Source organism: Peromyscus maniculatus, chromosome 14, assembly GCF_049852395.1.
Source record: "Peromyscus maniculatus bairdii isolate BWxNUB_F1_BW_parent chromosome 14, HU_Pman_BW_mat_3.1, whole genome shotgun sequence".
Taxonomy (NCBI): Eukaryota; Metazoa; Chordata; class Mammalia; order Rodentia; family Cricetidae; genus Peromyscus; species Peromyscus maniculatus.
The window spans coordinates 56,222,202-56,238,443 of record NC_134865.1 but is presented as its reverse complement, the minus strand read 5'-3'; the positions used below and the strand labels follow the sequence as shown (position 1 = coordinate 56,238,443).

At 43.2% G+C, this 16,242-nt stretch overlaps 1 protein-coding gene across 15 annotated transcripts in view; it reads left to right on the top strand.

The window, feature by feature from the left end:
* The window catches only part of Numb (NUMB endocytic adaptor protein), a 113,364-nt gene that overhangs the window by 52,663 nt on the left and 44,459 nt on the right, over positions 1–16,242 (top strand). For all 15 annotated transcript variants that reach the window (XM_076551021.1, XM_076551025.1, XM_076551032.1 and 12 more), the window contains one exon: positions 8,861–9,001. In XM_076551021.1, the coding sequence (XP_076407136.1) occupies positions 8,876–9,001 (126 nt within the window). In that variant the 5' untranslated portion in view covers positions 8,861–8,875. The remainder of the gene's footprint in view (positions 1–8,860; positions 9,002–16,242) is intronic.

Sequence of the window (16,242 nt, the reverse complement as noted above, 5' to 3'; positions counted from 1 at the left end):
GGAGCTCTTCAAGTGCAGCCTTTGACAGCTTTTGCATCCCTTGGTGCTTGAGTAGCAAGTGGTGGCAGCAGGCAGACTCGGGCAGTGCTGCTCTCTAGTTAGTGTTCCTGGCTCACGTGCTGCTAGTCAAGAGGCCTTAGGTCTGCGGGTGCTAGAGTTCCTCTCTAGGCCCTGGGCAACAACTGGTGTCCCCGCTTCCGGGCAGGCTTGTGTACTAGGATTTCAACATCTGACCGTTTGACTTCTCTGGCTCTTCCTGGTCTTTAACTTTCTTCTGCTGTCGTTTCCTCTCCTCACCTTGCCCTGTCCACTCTCTCGCAGTGTTTGTTCAGCTGCCTCTTCTTGCTATGGTCATTGTCACTGGTGCCTCTGCCAAGGAGGCAGTTACTGCCCATCTTTGACCATCTCCACCACGTCAGCTGCCAGACTTGAAGCCCCACCCCCTCTGCAGCTGCCCCGCACCTGGCCACGCTGCCACTTTTACAGCTTGACCTGCTGACTGCTCGGCTACCGTGGCTGTTGTCCCTCTGCTGTTTGTGTCCTTGCTGCCACTGCACTGTCCGCAGTGCTTTTCTTCCTGTTACCAGCTCAGGCTGCACTACTCAAGGAGGCAAAGCCAGGCTCCTCGAGAGGCTTTCCTTGGATGTACGCCTGCGACATTAGGGAAGCGGGCAGGAATGGCTGCAGGGCTGCCTGGGGTTCAGTAAGGCTTGTGATAGCAGACACCTGTAGCCACTGATGGCCACTAGCATGTAGTGGCTCCCAGTTCATCTTCGGTGGATGGCTCTTCATTCCTTTTTCTGATGAGAGCAAATTCTTTCGTTAGAACTAGTGCCTTGTTTGGCATGTTTAACATTTAGTCCTTGAACCCTTAAGTAGTGCTTTTGAAACATGAGGCTTTTACAGTATCCCTCAGTAATCCACTCCAGTGTGAATTATCAAGGTAGAAAAGTAGTCTTATATAATTACAGAGTTCCTGAACAGTAGCTTTCATTAAAATGTTTCATTAACACTTTAATGAAAATCATTTCCTAATTTCATGCATATGTGATGTTCTTTGGTCATAGCTCCCTCCCCCTACCCATTATCCTCTCTTGTTCCCTTCTCCCTTCCACCAAACCCGTTGTTGTTCCCAATAAGGTTTCCTCCTACTTTTATGTCTTTATTTGTTTGTGTTTGGTGGCCCATTTCATCTAATCAGGGTTGCCTGGGTAAGGCTGATGGTAGACTATTTATTTGAGCAAGGACAACTTACTAGTGGCCATATGACTGAGGAATATGATGCCCTCTCCCAGCAGCCATTAACTTCTATAGCTCCTCAGACATGGGGCCTCATAAGTGCCTCTTTTTTTTTTTTAATATCAGAATAACTGCAGATTCAAAGCCAATTGCATACATCTGTACATTGAAGTTCTGCCATTGCTGGAATAGTTTGTTTCTGTTTTGAGTCAGGGTCTCAGTGTGTAGGAGGACACTTTAAACTCCTGATCCTCCTGTCTCACCTTCCTGGCTGCTGTTCCCTGGTTAGATTATACCTTTAGTGCACTAATTACTCACCTCTTTAGTTTTGATCTGTTTTCCCAGCTCTGTTTCTAATTTATAGCTTGTGTGTATGAGGCATATGGTTCATCATTTTCTGTTAAGAAGTTTTGTTTGTCTGAGGCCATGGCTAGTGGTGTCCTGTGACAAACTGGCTGTAGAAGATTGTTGTAGGAACCCAAACCTCCTTAGTTGGTGAACCTAGCCAGTAAAGCTTTGTTTACTCATTGAGTCTTTTTTTTACAGTAGAACATTCATTTTTAAAGTTTTCTTTTCCTTGGAGTGTTACTTGTCACTCTGCTTATGTTTTATAGAGTTCTTTGGAACTGCTTTTCAGTTAGTCTCTTCCTAAACATGAGCATCTGATATTTTGAGACAATTTCATCTTACCAATCTGTAAATTTGTACATGAAATGCCTTTTGTAATATAATACTATTTATACAGTGGCTAGTGGTGTTTATTATTTCTTGTTTTTATTTTATTCCTTTCTTTGGAGAATGGATTATGGCATGGACGTGGTGGTGTGCATGTGCATACATATACCATACATGGTGCATGTATGCACAATCCCAAGATTTTGAGTACAATTTGCCACATAGGCACATAAATTTAGGAATGTTCAGAAATTATTGTCAAGTATACAGCTATTTACCATGAAAAATATAAAAATGCTGCTGACTTCCAAGTGATATTGATAGGATTTCCTGTTTGAATCGGTTGTGTAAATGAGTAAGGTAAAAGTGAAACAACAGAAGAATGCATTCAGAGTTCATCTGACTGTGTTCGGAATTATTGTGGATCCTAAAGTTTGATTTTTGAGTTTGCTATTGAGCTTCTGTACTAATTTCAACTCACCCTCAAGCCCTCCAAACAAGTATCTCAGCTTTAGGAAGTGTAAAGGTGAGGATGGACCTCTTAAATCCTAGCATGAACAGTGGATGCCGTTTCTCTCGGGAAGTGAGAGAGGTGGTAGGGAAATAAGATCACAGTACCTGATTGTCAAAGGATTTGGTGCTGGGATACTGTGAAAACTTTCAAATGAGAACAAACCCCATGGTTTATTTCTGATGTCAGTGTACCAGTGAATGTGTCTGGAGGACAGGTTCACGATACCATAGGCAAGCTTACCAGCTTAGAACACTACATTATTTCCTTTTTACCTAACTGCCATGCCTAACTTTTTGCCTCCCTCAAATCTTTGCTCAAATGTCATTTGTTTACTTGTGGTGAGATCAAACCCAGGGCTTTGTAGTGCTAGGTAAGTACTCTACCACTGAGCCACGCCCCCAGAAAAAATGTCTGTTTTATAATTTAAAACTTCACATGGCCTTGGGCACTTCTGACCCCCTCTTTATTCTCTTATCTGTTTTGTTGTTTTTCCAGACAGGGTTTCTCTGTTAGTTAGCCCTGCTGTCCTGGAACTAGCTCTGTAGACCAGGTTCAGAGAACTGCCTGCCTCTGCCTCCCCAGCTCTGGGATTAAAGGTGTGTGAAACCACGCCCAGATATAGTCTGCTTATCTTTTTCTATGTAGTTTTCTAAGACCTAAAAAATAGTCTTTCTCGGACTGGAGAGATGGCTCAGCGGTTAAGAGCACTGGCTGCTCTTCCAGAGGACCTGGGTTCAGTTCCCAGCACCCACATGGCAGCTCCCAACACTGTCTGTAATTACAATTCCAGGGGATCCAACACCCTTACACAGATGCACCAATGCAAATAAATAACTCATTAAAAAAAATAGTCTTTCTCAATTCCTATAGACAACTTTCCCTACCAAGAGACTCCTGTTGGTCAAAAGATGAATGAATTCACTTGATTTATTGCATCGAGAGAGAGAGCACCACTTTGACAGATTATTGGTTATTAGGGGAAGTTAAGAAAGAGTATTTAACCAGGCAGTGGTGGCACACACCTTAGTCTCAGTACTCAGGAGGCAGAGGCGGGTGAATCTCTGTGAGTCTAAGGCCAGCCTGGTCTACAGAATTCATTCTAGGACAGCCAAGGCTACACAGAGAAACTGTGTCTCAAAAGAGTATAGGGGTTTTTAAGCTGTTGATTCAGTGGGTTCTGTTTGATTTTGCTATGTGTATGTTTGTGGTGTATGTATGTATGCTTGTTTGAGAGGATATGAGACCATGTGTATACACGCATGAGAGAAGAGTTTTCCTAATTGCTCTCCACCTTATTTTTTGAGTTAAAGCTTCTCACTGATCCAGGAGCTCACTGAGTATCTAGGCTTGCCCAGCCAGTAAACCCCAGGGATCTTCTGAGATAAGTTCTCACTAGGTGGTCCATGCTGGCCTTGAACTTGTGGTAACCCTCCTCCATATTCAGAAATTAAATTTCAGGAGTGGTGAGATTGCCCAGCGTGTAAAGGTGCTTACCACTGCCCCTGGTGATCTGAGTTCACGCCCTGAGCTCACTTCCGTGGAGGAAAGATGAGCCTCCAAGTTGTCTTCTGGCCTCCACATTGCACCATGGCCTTACCCTGCCACAACATGTTGAAAGAGAGAAATTAAATGATCATGTTTTAATACCCCAGGAATGGAATCTAGACATACATCTTGTTTGTTCTACTTTCAGTCCAAGCACTGGAATTACAGGCAAATCACTGTACCTTGCTTTGATTTAGACAAGTCCTTCAAGGTCCTGAACTTGACACATTTAGAATGGTGGGCACAGCAAGAAGGGAGTCTTTTCTCTTATCCTGGTATGACAGCTGTTTGCCCTAATGTAGGACCTATTTGTGTAGATAAGTTAGTTCACCAGGATTTCTGGAATCAGTGAGGCTGATTAAGGGTTTAACACAGTGGTTCTCAACCTCCCTAATACTGTGACCCTTTAATATAGTTCCTTGTGTTGTAGTAACCCCCATCCTTAATGTTAATATCTGATATGCAAGATATCTGATATTTGATCCCCAAGAGGGTCGTGACCCACATTTTGAAAACCACTGTTTAACAGGTTTATTATCTTGCCCACTACCCCTCATCCCCATCCCCCCCACTCTCTCCCCCCCAAAAAAAAAATCCAGAGCTCGGTTTGTGTGGCCTTGACTCAGTTCTCACTGCTGCTTTCCTGTACTTCTCTTCAGTTCCCTGTCTCCACCAAGGGCACCTCCAGTCCCTAGTTTAGTTCTCTTCATAACTTGTCTGTAGGTCTTTTCCCCCTTTGGATTTGTTTTTCCATATTATTATCAGAGTAATTAAACCAGATCACAATTCTGACCATGCAGTCCTGGTTTAAACCCTTCAGACAGCTTCTGATTTCTCACACACCCTCGCTCCTTTGAGATTCTCTGGCTTATCTCGGCCACTCTTACTGTATGCTGCCACCCAGCATTAGGTTTTCCACATCTCTGCTTTCGTTGATGTCATTGCTTCTACTTGAAATACTTTTTATTCCTCTACCCCACCGTCTGTCACTAATTTTGGTTCCTTGGAACGTAACTCAGACCGTGAATGCTTATAGGAAATAATGTTTCAGGGTTTCTATATTATTACTACTATAGAGAGTCACCTAAAGCCATGGAAGTAGACTAGATCAACACACAGTAAGCTTTCAGGTTTTGGGATGTTTTGTTTGTTTGTTTGCTTGGTTTTTGTTTTTTTAGAGACAGGGTCTCTTTGTGTAGCCTCAGCTGTCCTGGAACTCGCTCTGTAGACCAGGCTGGCCTCGAACTCAGAAATACACACCTGCCTCTGCCTCCTGAGTGCTGGGATTAAAGGCATACACCATCACCGCCTGGCATGCTTTTAGTTTTTTTGTTTGTTTGTTTGTTTGTTTTGGTTTTTCGAGACAGGGTTTCTCTGTGTAGCTTTGTGCCTTTATTGAACCACATAATTGAGGTGAAGAGGAAGTCTTTAGGAATGAGAGGTAAAAGGGTATGATTTAAGTATATGTGAAACAACGTCACGCATTTGAATAAAAAGCACAGATGGAGAAACATCATACATAGGGGTAATGGCTTGTTAAAGAATGATCGTATAAATGAGAGAGTACAGTTGGAACCATGCTGTTTAGGGAATACCTTTAATCATTGGAGACAGTAGAAGCCCTCAAGAGTCAACAGATAGATGAAGAAGTTAACTAGAGGGATACTGAGGAAGAGAGGGGTCTAGGGAGGAAACAAGTATGTAAAAGAGATAAAAGTTTTTCTAAGGACAGAGGTACAGCTTCCTGGGTAAAGGCACCTGCCACCAAGCCTAATGACCCGAGGCACCCACATGCCGATAACACACACACACACACACACACACACACACACACACACACTTTGACAATTAAATTGTATCTAGTTACCTTTGGAAATTGTAGTATAATGGAGCTTTTTAAAAAATCGGCCTATAGGACAAAAATAATTCTCAATTCTTATACTTAAAAATTTATCTGTCAGGGGTTAGGAATTTAGCTCAGTGGTAGAGCGCTTGCCTAGAAAGTGCAAGGCCCTAGGTTTGGTCCTCAACTCCGGAAAAAAAAATTTTTTATCTGTCACCTGTGTTCAGCTAGGATGGATGTCTTCGGGCCAGTGGTAGTTGTTCACTAAGAAGTAGCAAGCAGCCGGGCAGCGGTGGCACAGGCCTTTAATCCCAGCACTCCGGAGGCAGAGCCAGGCGGATCTCTGTGAGTTCGAGGCCAGCCTGGTCTACAGAACGAGCTCCAGGACAGGCAACAAAACTACACAGAGAAACCCTGTCTCAAACAAGCAAACAAAAAAGAAGTAGCAAGCAGCCGGGCGGTGGTGGCGCACTCCTTTAATCCCAGCACACAAGAGGCAGAGGCAAATGGATCTCTTGAGTTCGAGGCCAACCTGGTTTACAGAGTGAGTTCCAGGACAGTCGGGGCTACACAGAAAGAAATCCTGTCTCAAAAAACCAAAACCAAGAAAAAAAATAGTGCTCAAGATATCATAATTACATACTTTTTACTTTGTAAATTTATTTTAGAACTCTTTTGTCACTGCTTTTCCAAATTGCCCTAGTGTGGAACCTTTTCCTTAAACTTTTCCATGGAAATCAGACAAAATGGATCTTCTCTGAAGTTGTGACAGGCACTGGAAGCCTTTCCTAAGAGTTGTGTCCAATCTTCCAGACCTTCCTTAACGTTTCCTCCTAGACAGGCAGTGGCTGCTGGGCCTTTCTACCGCAGATCCTATGGTCACTTAAAGCATAACTCAAGAACATGGCAGAAAGACAGATAGCGAATCATTTGAATACTGAAAGTGATTGGATACTTAAACCCCAATTTTTTTGACATTTTCGTTCTGTTATTCAGCAAGCAGAATGCCACAACAGGACATCTGCCTGGAAAGGAAAGAGACTGCTCTGCTAGGGCCCCAGTTTAGACAGGCGGGAGTCCTGGTGTGCGGTGGGCTGTGACGTCTGTGTCTGCCCAGCACTGATGAGTCTCCGGCGCTGTGCAGCGCTGTCCTACTCACTGAACAGTCTGCTAGGGGCGAGGGCTCTTTGTTTCACCCAGGTTATAGTATGCCACACACGACAGGACCGGATTAGGATGATGCAGCCTGCTGTTAAGGAAATGAAAATTGCTCCAGGGTCTAATGAGTACAGTAAAGAAGTCAGCAAAAGCTTTAATGGAGCCATATGAATGTAGAAGGACCTAGCCAAGGCAGGGTAAGGGCTTGTCAGAAAAATAATGATTTTTTGTTAAATGTTAGCTTCTCTTGAGCTAACTCAAACTGAAGTATTTTCTCTCTGTGCAGACAGAGGCACGGAAAAAGGTCTGGCTGTAGAAGACTGTAAGTAGCTTAGTGTAGCTGGAACTTAGCATGCGAATGCTGGGAAGAGCATGGGGGCTGGTAAGAGAAGACCTAAGACAAAGACTGTTGCTGTGCTGAGCATTTGGACTTAGTCCTGAAGGTGACGGGAGGCAATTGGAGGACTTGAAAGTAGAGTGATTGCATGGTCAGATTGATGTTTTAGAAAGCTGACAGTAATCAGAACAGATTAGAATGAAATGGGCCTTTATTTGGAGCAGTCTCAGTAATGGCCTTTTGCAAGAAGTTAAACAAAACTGTCTCAGTCAGAATAGTAGAACTGGATGCTGGCCACTTCAGGCCGGTAGCCTTAGCTACCCAAGAGGCTTAGGAAGAGGATCAAGAGTTCAAGGCCAGCCCTAGAAACATAATGAGTCCCTCTTAAAACATTTAGCCATTTTACTTAACATTATTTCTGAACTTCACAATGATCCTGCAAGGTAACAGTTCTTACCATATCTTATAGCAATATAAACTAAGATTAGAAATTTTAATTTACTTGCTTCAGTCACACCACCAGCAATGACAGCATAGCGTTCAAACTCAGGTCTGTCTCATTGTAAAACTTACAAGGTTCTTTGGTTGTGCCAGATGCCCCTGGTACATAACCTAGATATTGACCAAACCTCAGGTGTGCACCATTTATTAATCAGAAGTGCTTAGATGGGAGCAGCTACTCTGCCTACTGGTTCCAGGAAGCCAGGGAGTGAACAGGGAATGTGATAGAGTCCTGTCCTTGTAGAGCTTATATTCTAGTGGAAATAGTGATGCGAACAAAAGATACCACAAAGAGAAGGCTTGGGGAGGTAGCTTTTGCCTGTGAGTTCCATCCTCATCAGGGGGCGTGAGAAGTGATCAGAGTAAAACAAGAAAAAAAGTGACTAAGAGGGGCTCAGAGACGGAGTGCTCGCCTGGTGTGTGCAGGGCTGTGGTCTCAGTCCCTTGCCCTGCACACAAGACAGGGAGGCATTTCTGGTCTCTCAAGCAGTGTGTGCTGTCCTGGCCATTGTCAAATATTCTTCAAATCAGGAATACTAGAGTCTTTCTCTTGTCTGCAGTAATAGAACTACAGATGAAAGGGGTAGGATAGACTGTGAGAATGAATAGTGGGACAAGCGACAGGGAAAAGGTACTACTGAGGTTAAGTAAAATCGGTAGATAAGGCCACAGAGAAAGAATGAAGAGTTGGGCCTGTAGCTCAGTTGGCAAAACGTGTGCCAGCATGCACAAAATCTTAGGTTCAATCCTTGGTACCACATGAACTGAGGCGCAGTGCTACATACCCGTAATCCCAGCATTTGAAAAGATGGCACAGGCATCAGATGTTGTGGAGGGGCAGTGTGATTGGAGGGGACTTGGTTGTCTTTAAAATGATATTCTGATTAAACTGAATGCCTCTCAAAGGACGTGTACTAATGGCCCCTTTCCTTTAAGCCGTACCTTCACATGGGACTTTGGGGTTTGGGGTGGGTTTCGTACTAAGATGGTAATCCAAAGTTTATGTAGAAGATGATAACTGTTTGGCACCTCTTTACTGTGTCTGCAGGTTGTAAAAGTTAACATGAACAAACTACGGCAGAGTTTTAGGAGAAAGAAAGATGTGTATGTCCCAGAGGCCAGTCGTCCACATCAGTGGCAGACAGATGAAGAAGGAGTCCGAACTGGAAAGTGTAGCTTCCCAGTTAAGGTAAAATCAAATGTCTGTGATTCTCTGTCGGGGGGTGGGGGTGGGGGTGAGGAATTCTCCATGATAGCTCATAGGATGAGAAATCCCATGAATCAGGGCAATTCAAAGAGTCTTCGGGGGCTGGATCTTAAAAAAAAAGAAAATAAAAGAGTCTTCCAAAATTAATCTCCATAATCTGCTTCAGTATGGAAATAAATGAGAAAAATATGTTGCAGTTAGAGATTTTCCTTTTTGTATTTAAATTATTTAAATAAGAATGTCTGGCTGGGTGGTATCCCAGCACTCAGGAGGCAAAGGCAGGTGGATCTCTGAGTTCGAGGCCAGCCTGGTCTACAGAGTGAGTTCCAGGACAGCCAGAGCTACTCAGAGAAACCTTGTTTCGAACAAAAAAAAAAAAAAAAGTTTTAATTAATTAATAATAATAATTTCTGCTTCATAATCTGGAATTAGTACAAATAAGAACACATAGGTGTGGGTTGGGAGTACTGGAGTACTGGGAACTGAACCTAGGGTACTGCTGCCTATGCTAGGCAAGTGCTCTGAGCTACATCCCCAGCCCTCTTACTTATTTGAGACAGGGTCCCACTAAATTGTCCAGACTGTCCTTGAGCTTACCCTGTAGCCCTGGGAGGCATCAACTTATGTCCTTCTTCCTCAGCCTCCCAGGTAGGTGAGATTACCTAGAATCGTGCACTATCATGTCTGGCCAGATAAGATCGCTTCTAATGAGAATACAAGTCCTGAAACATCTAAAGATCCTCAAGAATTAAGTTATTTTCAGTGAGCTATGTCTAACAACTAAGGAGACAAGTGGAGTAGGGTTTATTTTCAACACTACCAAAAAAGAACAAAGCAAAAGCACTGTTTTTTTCTCACTCCCAGTGAGAGCTAAATGTTTTTGCTTGCTTCTCCCAGTAATAATGTGATTTCTTTAGCTAATATAATTGTCTACCCAGTCTCAATTTACTTACTTTTTATCATGGTTTAGCCTTGCATTCTTCTCTGTCTGAATTTGTAAACTCTTTTTCACCCAATGTTTGTGATTAGATTACTTTTAATTTCTTTTTCCATTATAAATTTCTTGTTCCATGAATACTAGGTGATTTTTCTTGATATTCCATCATAAAAAAAAAATGAAACCACTTTCTCTTATTTTCAAATTTGTATCAGCTGTTTTTATTTCATTTTCTTTACATATTAATAGATCGCTAATATTTACAATCTCTCCTATATATTAATTAAATCTCCTATATTTTTTTTTAAATAATTTATTTAATTTTATGTGCATTTGTGTGAAGGTGTCAGATCTCCTGGAAAGGGAGTTACAGACAGTTAATGAGCTTCCATGTGGGTGCTGGGAATTGAACCCGGGTCCTCTGGAAGAGCAGCCAGTGCTCCTAACCCCTGAGCCATCTCTTCAGCCCCATCTCCTGTATCTTAAGTTTATTCTAAAAATATTTATTACGAGGCATTAAATTTAATGTAAATCTAAGGAATTTACTATAATTTCTTCTCTTTGAAACCATTGGTTCATTGATATGTTTGACAGATAATTGCTGAATGTCTGCTGCCTGCTACCTGCTGCCTAGAACAGGTCGTGTTTTAGAGACTGGGTGTGCAATGAACAGCACAGACAAAAAAAATCCCTGCAGTGGTTTCATGTATGTTAGAGAGCGATGTACCAGGAAGGAATGGTGTGTGAAGGGAATAAATGAGGAGAGATAGAGTTTAAATATGATGGTTAGGGAAGTCCTCGTTGCAGGGGAAATGCCATTTGAGAAAGTAAGCATTGCAGGTGTCTAAGGAAACGGTTAGACAGGAGGCAGCAAGTGGAGTGCTCGTTAGCAGGAGAGGCCTGGCGTGCTAAGAGGCAGCAACAGCCATTGTAGACCAGGTAGCCCTGAAAGTGGTAAGTAGGAAGTCAATTGTGTAGTTTAGTACTTTCCAATAATACCCCCTCCCAGCTGCACTCTTTGATATAAATACAGTATTCTTTATAAATTCTGAATTAGTTTACACAGTTCCATACTTGCACTTTATTCTGTGTATAAAGAAGAAACAAATGTTGCTAAAATTGTATCTAGCATGTGCAGTCTTCCCATGATTGACATAGCAGTTACATCTGTCAAAAGTCACTGTGTGTATGTGTATTGAAAGATGAATTGGAATCTGATAAAAGATAACTGAGGAAGCTGTTTCTGTGTTACAAGTGTCGGATAGTAAAGTGTCATCTCTTCATTCTTGGGCCCTTGTCTACTAGCTAGAAGTAATTTTCCCAGTTACTGTTACTACAGATGCCCTCATTACAGTCACTAAACACTACTGAAAAGTCCTTTGCCTAGAGCTTCTTGAGGGGAGAGTTGGGGGATCAGAGTCTTGCTGCACAGCTCAGGCTAACCTCAATACATGATTCTCCTGCCTCACTCTCTCTCGAGTGCTTTATTACCAGCATGCCCAACTCCATTTTAAGGATTTTGACTTTTACTTAGATAAAAGAGGAAGCCATTAAGCCGGGCGTGGTGGCGCACGCCTTTAATCCCAGCACTCGGGAGGCAGAGCCAGGCGGATCTTTGTGAGTTCGAGGCCAGCCTGGGCTACCAAGTGAGCTCCAGGAAAGGCGCAAAGCTACACAGAGAAACCCTGTCTCGAAAAAACCAAAAAAAAAAAAAAAAAAGAGGAAGCCATTAAAGATTGTTGAGCAGAGAAATCTCATCATGGGACTGCTGCTCTTGAAGGCTCACTCTGGGTCCGTTGCTTACAGTTGGCTATAGAACTACAAGATTAAAAGCAGAGTGCAGTTCCGAGGCCACTGCAGAAGTCCTTGTGAAATAGACGCTGGTTGTGTTAGGGTGATAACTGTCCTCTTTCTTCAGTTCCAGTTTCTGGAGAATATTTTTAAGACCATCACCTTAACCACTCAGCTACGATTATAAAACGTGTATATATATTTTATAGGGAAAGCTGATAGCATATATGGATGGATTAGATTTGTGATGTATCACAAAGAGGAAAAAGAAAGGATGGTTCAAGAAACTTATTTGGAGGCAGCGTCTCAGCTGGCCTTGAATTTACTGTAGCTGAGGATGACCTCCAGCTCCCAATCTTCCTGTCTCTACCCCGGAAGTGCTGGAATTACAGGTGTGCAACCCACACCGTTAAGATGGCTAATCTGAGTGGTTAAAAGGTAAGCTTAGACATAATGGAGTACTACTCAGCAGAGAAAAACAGTGAAAGCATGAAAGAAATTTGCAGGCAAATGGATGGAACTAGAAAAAATCATCCTGAGTGAGGTAACCCAAACCCAGAAAGACAGTCATGGTATGTACTCACTCATAAGTGGATTCTAGATATAAAATAAAGAACAATCAGACCACAACCCATAGAACCATGGAGGCTATACATATAGCATGGAGGTCCCTAGGACGACTGTGGCTTATAATAAATTTTGGTTTTACTCAATTATTGAAATAAAAAAAAAAAAAGCCAAATGAATGGAAACACATGAACTATGAACCAAAGGCTGAGGGGCCCCCAGCTGGATCAGGCCCTCTGAATAGGTGAGACAGTTGATTGACTTGATCAGTTTGGGAGGCAACTAGGCAGTGGGACCAAGTCCTGTGCTCATTGCATGAGTTGGCTGTTTGAAACCTGGAGCTTATGCAGGGACGCTTGGCTCAGTGTGGGAGGAAGGGACTGGACCTGCCTGGACTGAATCTACCAGGTTGATCGCAGTCCTCAGGGGAGGCTTTGCCCTGGAGGAGGTGGGAATGGGGGGTGGGGTGGGGGTAAGGGGAGGGTGTGGGAGGGGGGAGAACAGGGGAACCCGTGGCTGATATGTAGAACCGAATGGTATTGTAAAATAAAATAAAAGGAAAAAAAAAAGGTAAGCTTAGCATATATTTTTTTGGAGGAGATTGTTAGAGGTTTATATTTATTTGTGAGTGGGAGAATATAAACTCAGTTTTGGTGTTGTGAATGGGATCTCTTTAAATTTTCATTTTGTTTTTTTAATGTTACATAAGTACAGAGGGCCCCTCCCCCCCTTTGTTTTGTTTTTTGTTTCTTTTTTTTTTTTTTTTTTTGGTTTTTCCGAGACAGGGTTTCTCTGCGTAGCTTTGCGCCTTTCCTGGAGCTCACTTGGTAGCCAGGCTGACCTCGAACTCACAGAGATCCGCCTGGCTCTGCCTCCCGAGTGCTGGGATTAAAGGCGTGCGCCACCAACGCTCGCCCATTGTTTTTTGTTTCTTAAAAGACAACCTTTCAGCCGGGCGGTGGTGGCGCACGCCTTTAATCCCAGCACTCGGGAGGCAGAGCCAGGTGGATCTCTGTGAGTTCGAGGCCAGCCTGGGCTACCAAGTGAGCTCCAGGAAAGGCGCAAAGCTACACAGAGAAACCCTGTCTCGAAAAACGAACAAAAAAAAAAAAAAAAAAAAAAAGACAACCTTTCACACTATAACTTTGACTGGCTGTTTCCAAACTTACAGTAGTCCTCCTGCCTCTGCCTCCCATGTGTTCATATATAGTCATATATTACCACATTTATAGTCATATATTACCACATTTATAGTCATATATTACCACGTTTAGCTTTTGAATGTTTAACATATATCTAGCAACCTTACTAAACTCAGGTGTTAATTTTAGTAATTAACTTGAATTTTTTTTTTCCTTTTCTTTTCTTTTTTTAACTGCTCTAGTCAATTTAAGGGAACTGTATTTGGTCCTGGGATCATGGCCGAGTATGGCCCCAGCTTTATTGGACATACTTGTTGTGGCAGTTGACTGCATGGGGGTCAGGGTACAGGTGTGTACTTGCAGCAGATCATCTTGTCACAATTGTACTTCTGGGCAAGCTGACAAAGGGATAGCTCGATGATGCCACCACGCAGGCGCAGCACTAGGTGCAGGGTGGACTCTTTCTGGATGTTATAGTCAGACAGGGTGCAGCCATCTCCAGCTGCTTGCTGGCAAATATCAGCCTCTGCTGATCAGGTAGGATGCCTTCCTTGTCTTGGGTCTTGGCCTTGACATTCTTGATGGTGTCACTGAGCTCCACCTGGAGTGATGGTCTTGTCCGTCAAGGTCTTCACCAAGATCTGCATGTTGGCTGCTTCATTGCAGAGAAAGAAATTTTTATTTTATTTTGTCTTTTTTTTGCCCCCAGAGCTGAGGACCAAACCCAGAGCCTTGCATTTTCTAGGCAAGCACTCTACCACTGAGCTAAATCCCCAACCCCGAGAAAGAAATTTTTGTGTATGTGTGTGCATCCATGTTTTGCCTGCATGTATATCTGTGTGAGAGTGTCAGATCTTGGAGTTACAGGCAGTTGTGAGCTGCCATGTGGGTGCTGGGAATTGAACTCAGGACCTCTGGAACAGCAGCCAGTGCTCTCAACCACCGAGCCATCTCTCCCGCCCCAGTATTGGTATTTTATGTAGATAGGCATTCTGCCTGTGTGTATGTATATGCACCAGTAGAGGAGAGTGTTGGTTCCCCTGGAACTAGAATTATAGATGGTTGTGATCCACCATGTGGACACTGGGACTTGAACCTGGTCCCCCGAAAGAGCAGTAAGTTCTCTTAACCTTTGAAGTGTCTCTCCAGCCCCAAATTCTGGTTTGCTTGGTTTTTTTTTTTTTTTTAATTTTATTTTATGTGCGCATGTAAATGTGTATGTGTAGGTGAACAAGTGCCGTGATGTGCATGTTCAGGTCAGAGGACAGCTGCTGCAGTCGGTTGCCTTCTACCATGTAAGTCCTAGGACTCAAACGCTGAAGCACTTCTAGCCCGGGACTGTATTCTAAAAGTCAACTAACTGTACATTCTTGGAATCTCAATTTGATTAATGCTTATCACAACCAAGGTGAGTCTATTAGGGCACAACTAAATTCTGTGTGCTAATATTTTGTTCAAAAAGTTTATGTCACTGTTTTGAGACATTTGGGCCTGTTAAAAATTTTTCTTGTAATATTTTTGCCAGGTTTTAGTTTAATAAAGTAAGCCTGACCAGACATGTTTGGCACAAGCTTGTGATCCCAGAATATGTAAGACAGAGAGAGAGGCGGAGGCAAGAGGGTTAGGAATTGAAGGTCGTCCTTGGCAATGGCCTGAACTGAGATCCTGCCTCATAAAACCAACAAAACCAAACAAATAAGCAAACAAAGGTGAAGCCCCACTTGGGCAGGGTTCTGTCTACTTCTCATTTACTTCCATTCACAAGGTATACTTTCTAGGTGTTTCATCTGAGAGCATGGTGTATTCAGCAGAGCCTGTTTCTCTTGTAGTTCCTGATTTCCAGTCTCCATTTCCTTACTAAAGTGAAAATGCCAGGAACTCAATTTGCTTAACAAGTTATTTTAAATTGTTGATTTTAGAGGCAGATAAATGTTTATCAAATTTAGGGGGTTTGTTTGTTTGTTTGTTTGTTTGTTTTGAGACAGGGTTTCTCTGTGTTGTTTTGGTACCTGTTCTGGAACTCACTCTGTAGACCAGGCTGACCACGAACTCAGAGATCCGCCTGGCTCTGCCTCCGAGGGCTGGGGTTAAAGGCGTGCGCTGCCGCTGCCGCCGCCGCCGCCGCCGCCGCCCAGCTTCAAATTTAGTTTTTATCTATCCCTCCCCCCTCTCCCCCCCCACGCACAATATTTCACTGGTAGTGTGGATTGTTACCTGAACACACAGAATAGTTTGTTATCCTTTTGGGGGTACATCAGCCATTGATGATCTTGCCTGGGTTTATTAATTCATTAAGAGGTGCATAAAAAGGTAACTGGCTAGGTTAAGGCACTTGCCACTAAGCCTGACAACCTGAGTTTGATCTCCAGGACCTCCATGGTGGAAGGAGAGTCCTTTGACTTCTGTACTTGCACCATGATGCATGCATGCAAGCGCGCGCGCGCGCGCGCACACACACACACACACACACACACACAAAGTGTACTTTAAAAAACAAAGAGGGCTAGCAGTGGTGGTGCATGCCTTTAATCCCGGTACTCAGGAGGCAGAGGCAGGCAGATCTCTAAGTTCAAAGCCAGAGTTGAGAGTTCTACGAGGCCAGCCTCGTCTATAGAGAGTTCAGGACAACCAGTTGCTTTTCTACACAGAGAGACTGTCTAGAAAAACAACACCAACAGAAAGAGTTGGAAAATGTTGCTACTCCAATGCTCCTATCCCTTATTCATTTATGATCTGTGTATCGTCTATAAACTTAAACTTCCCTGTATCTAATCTTCTGTCAGCAG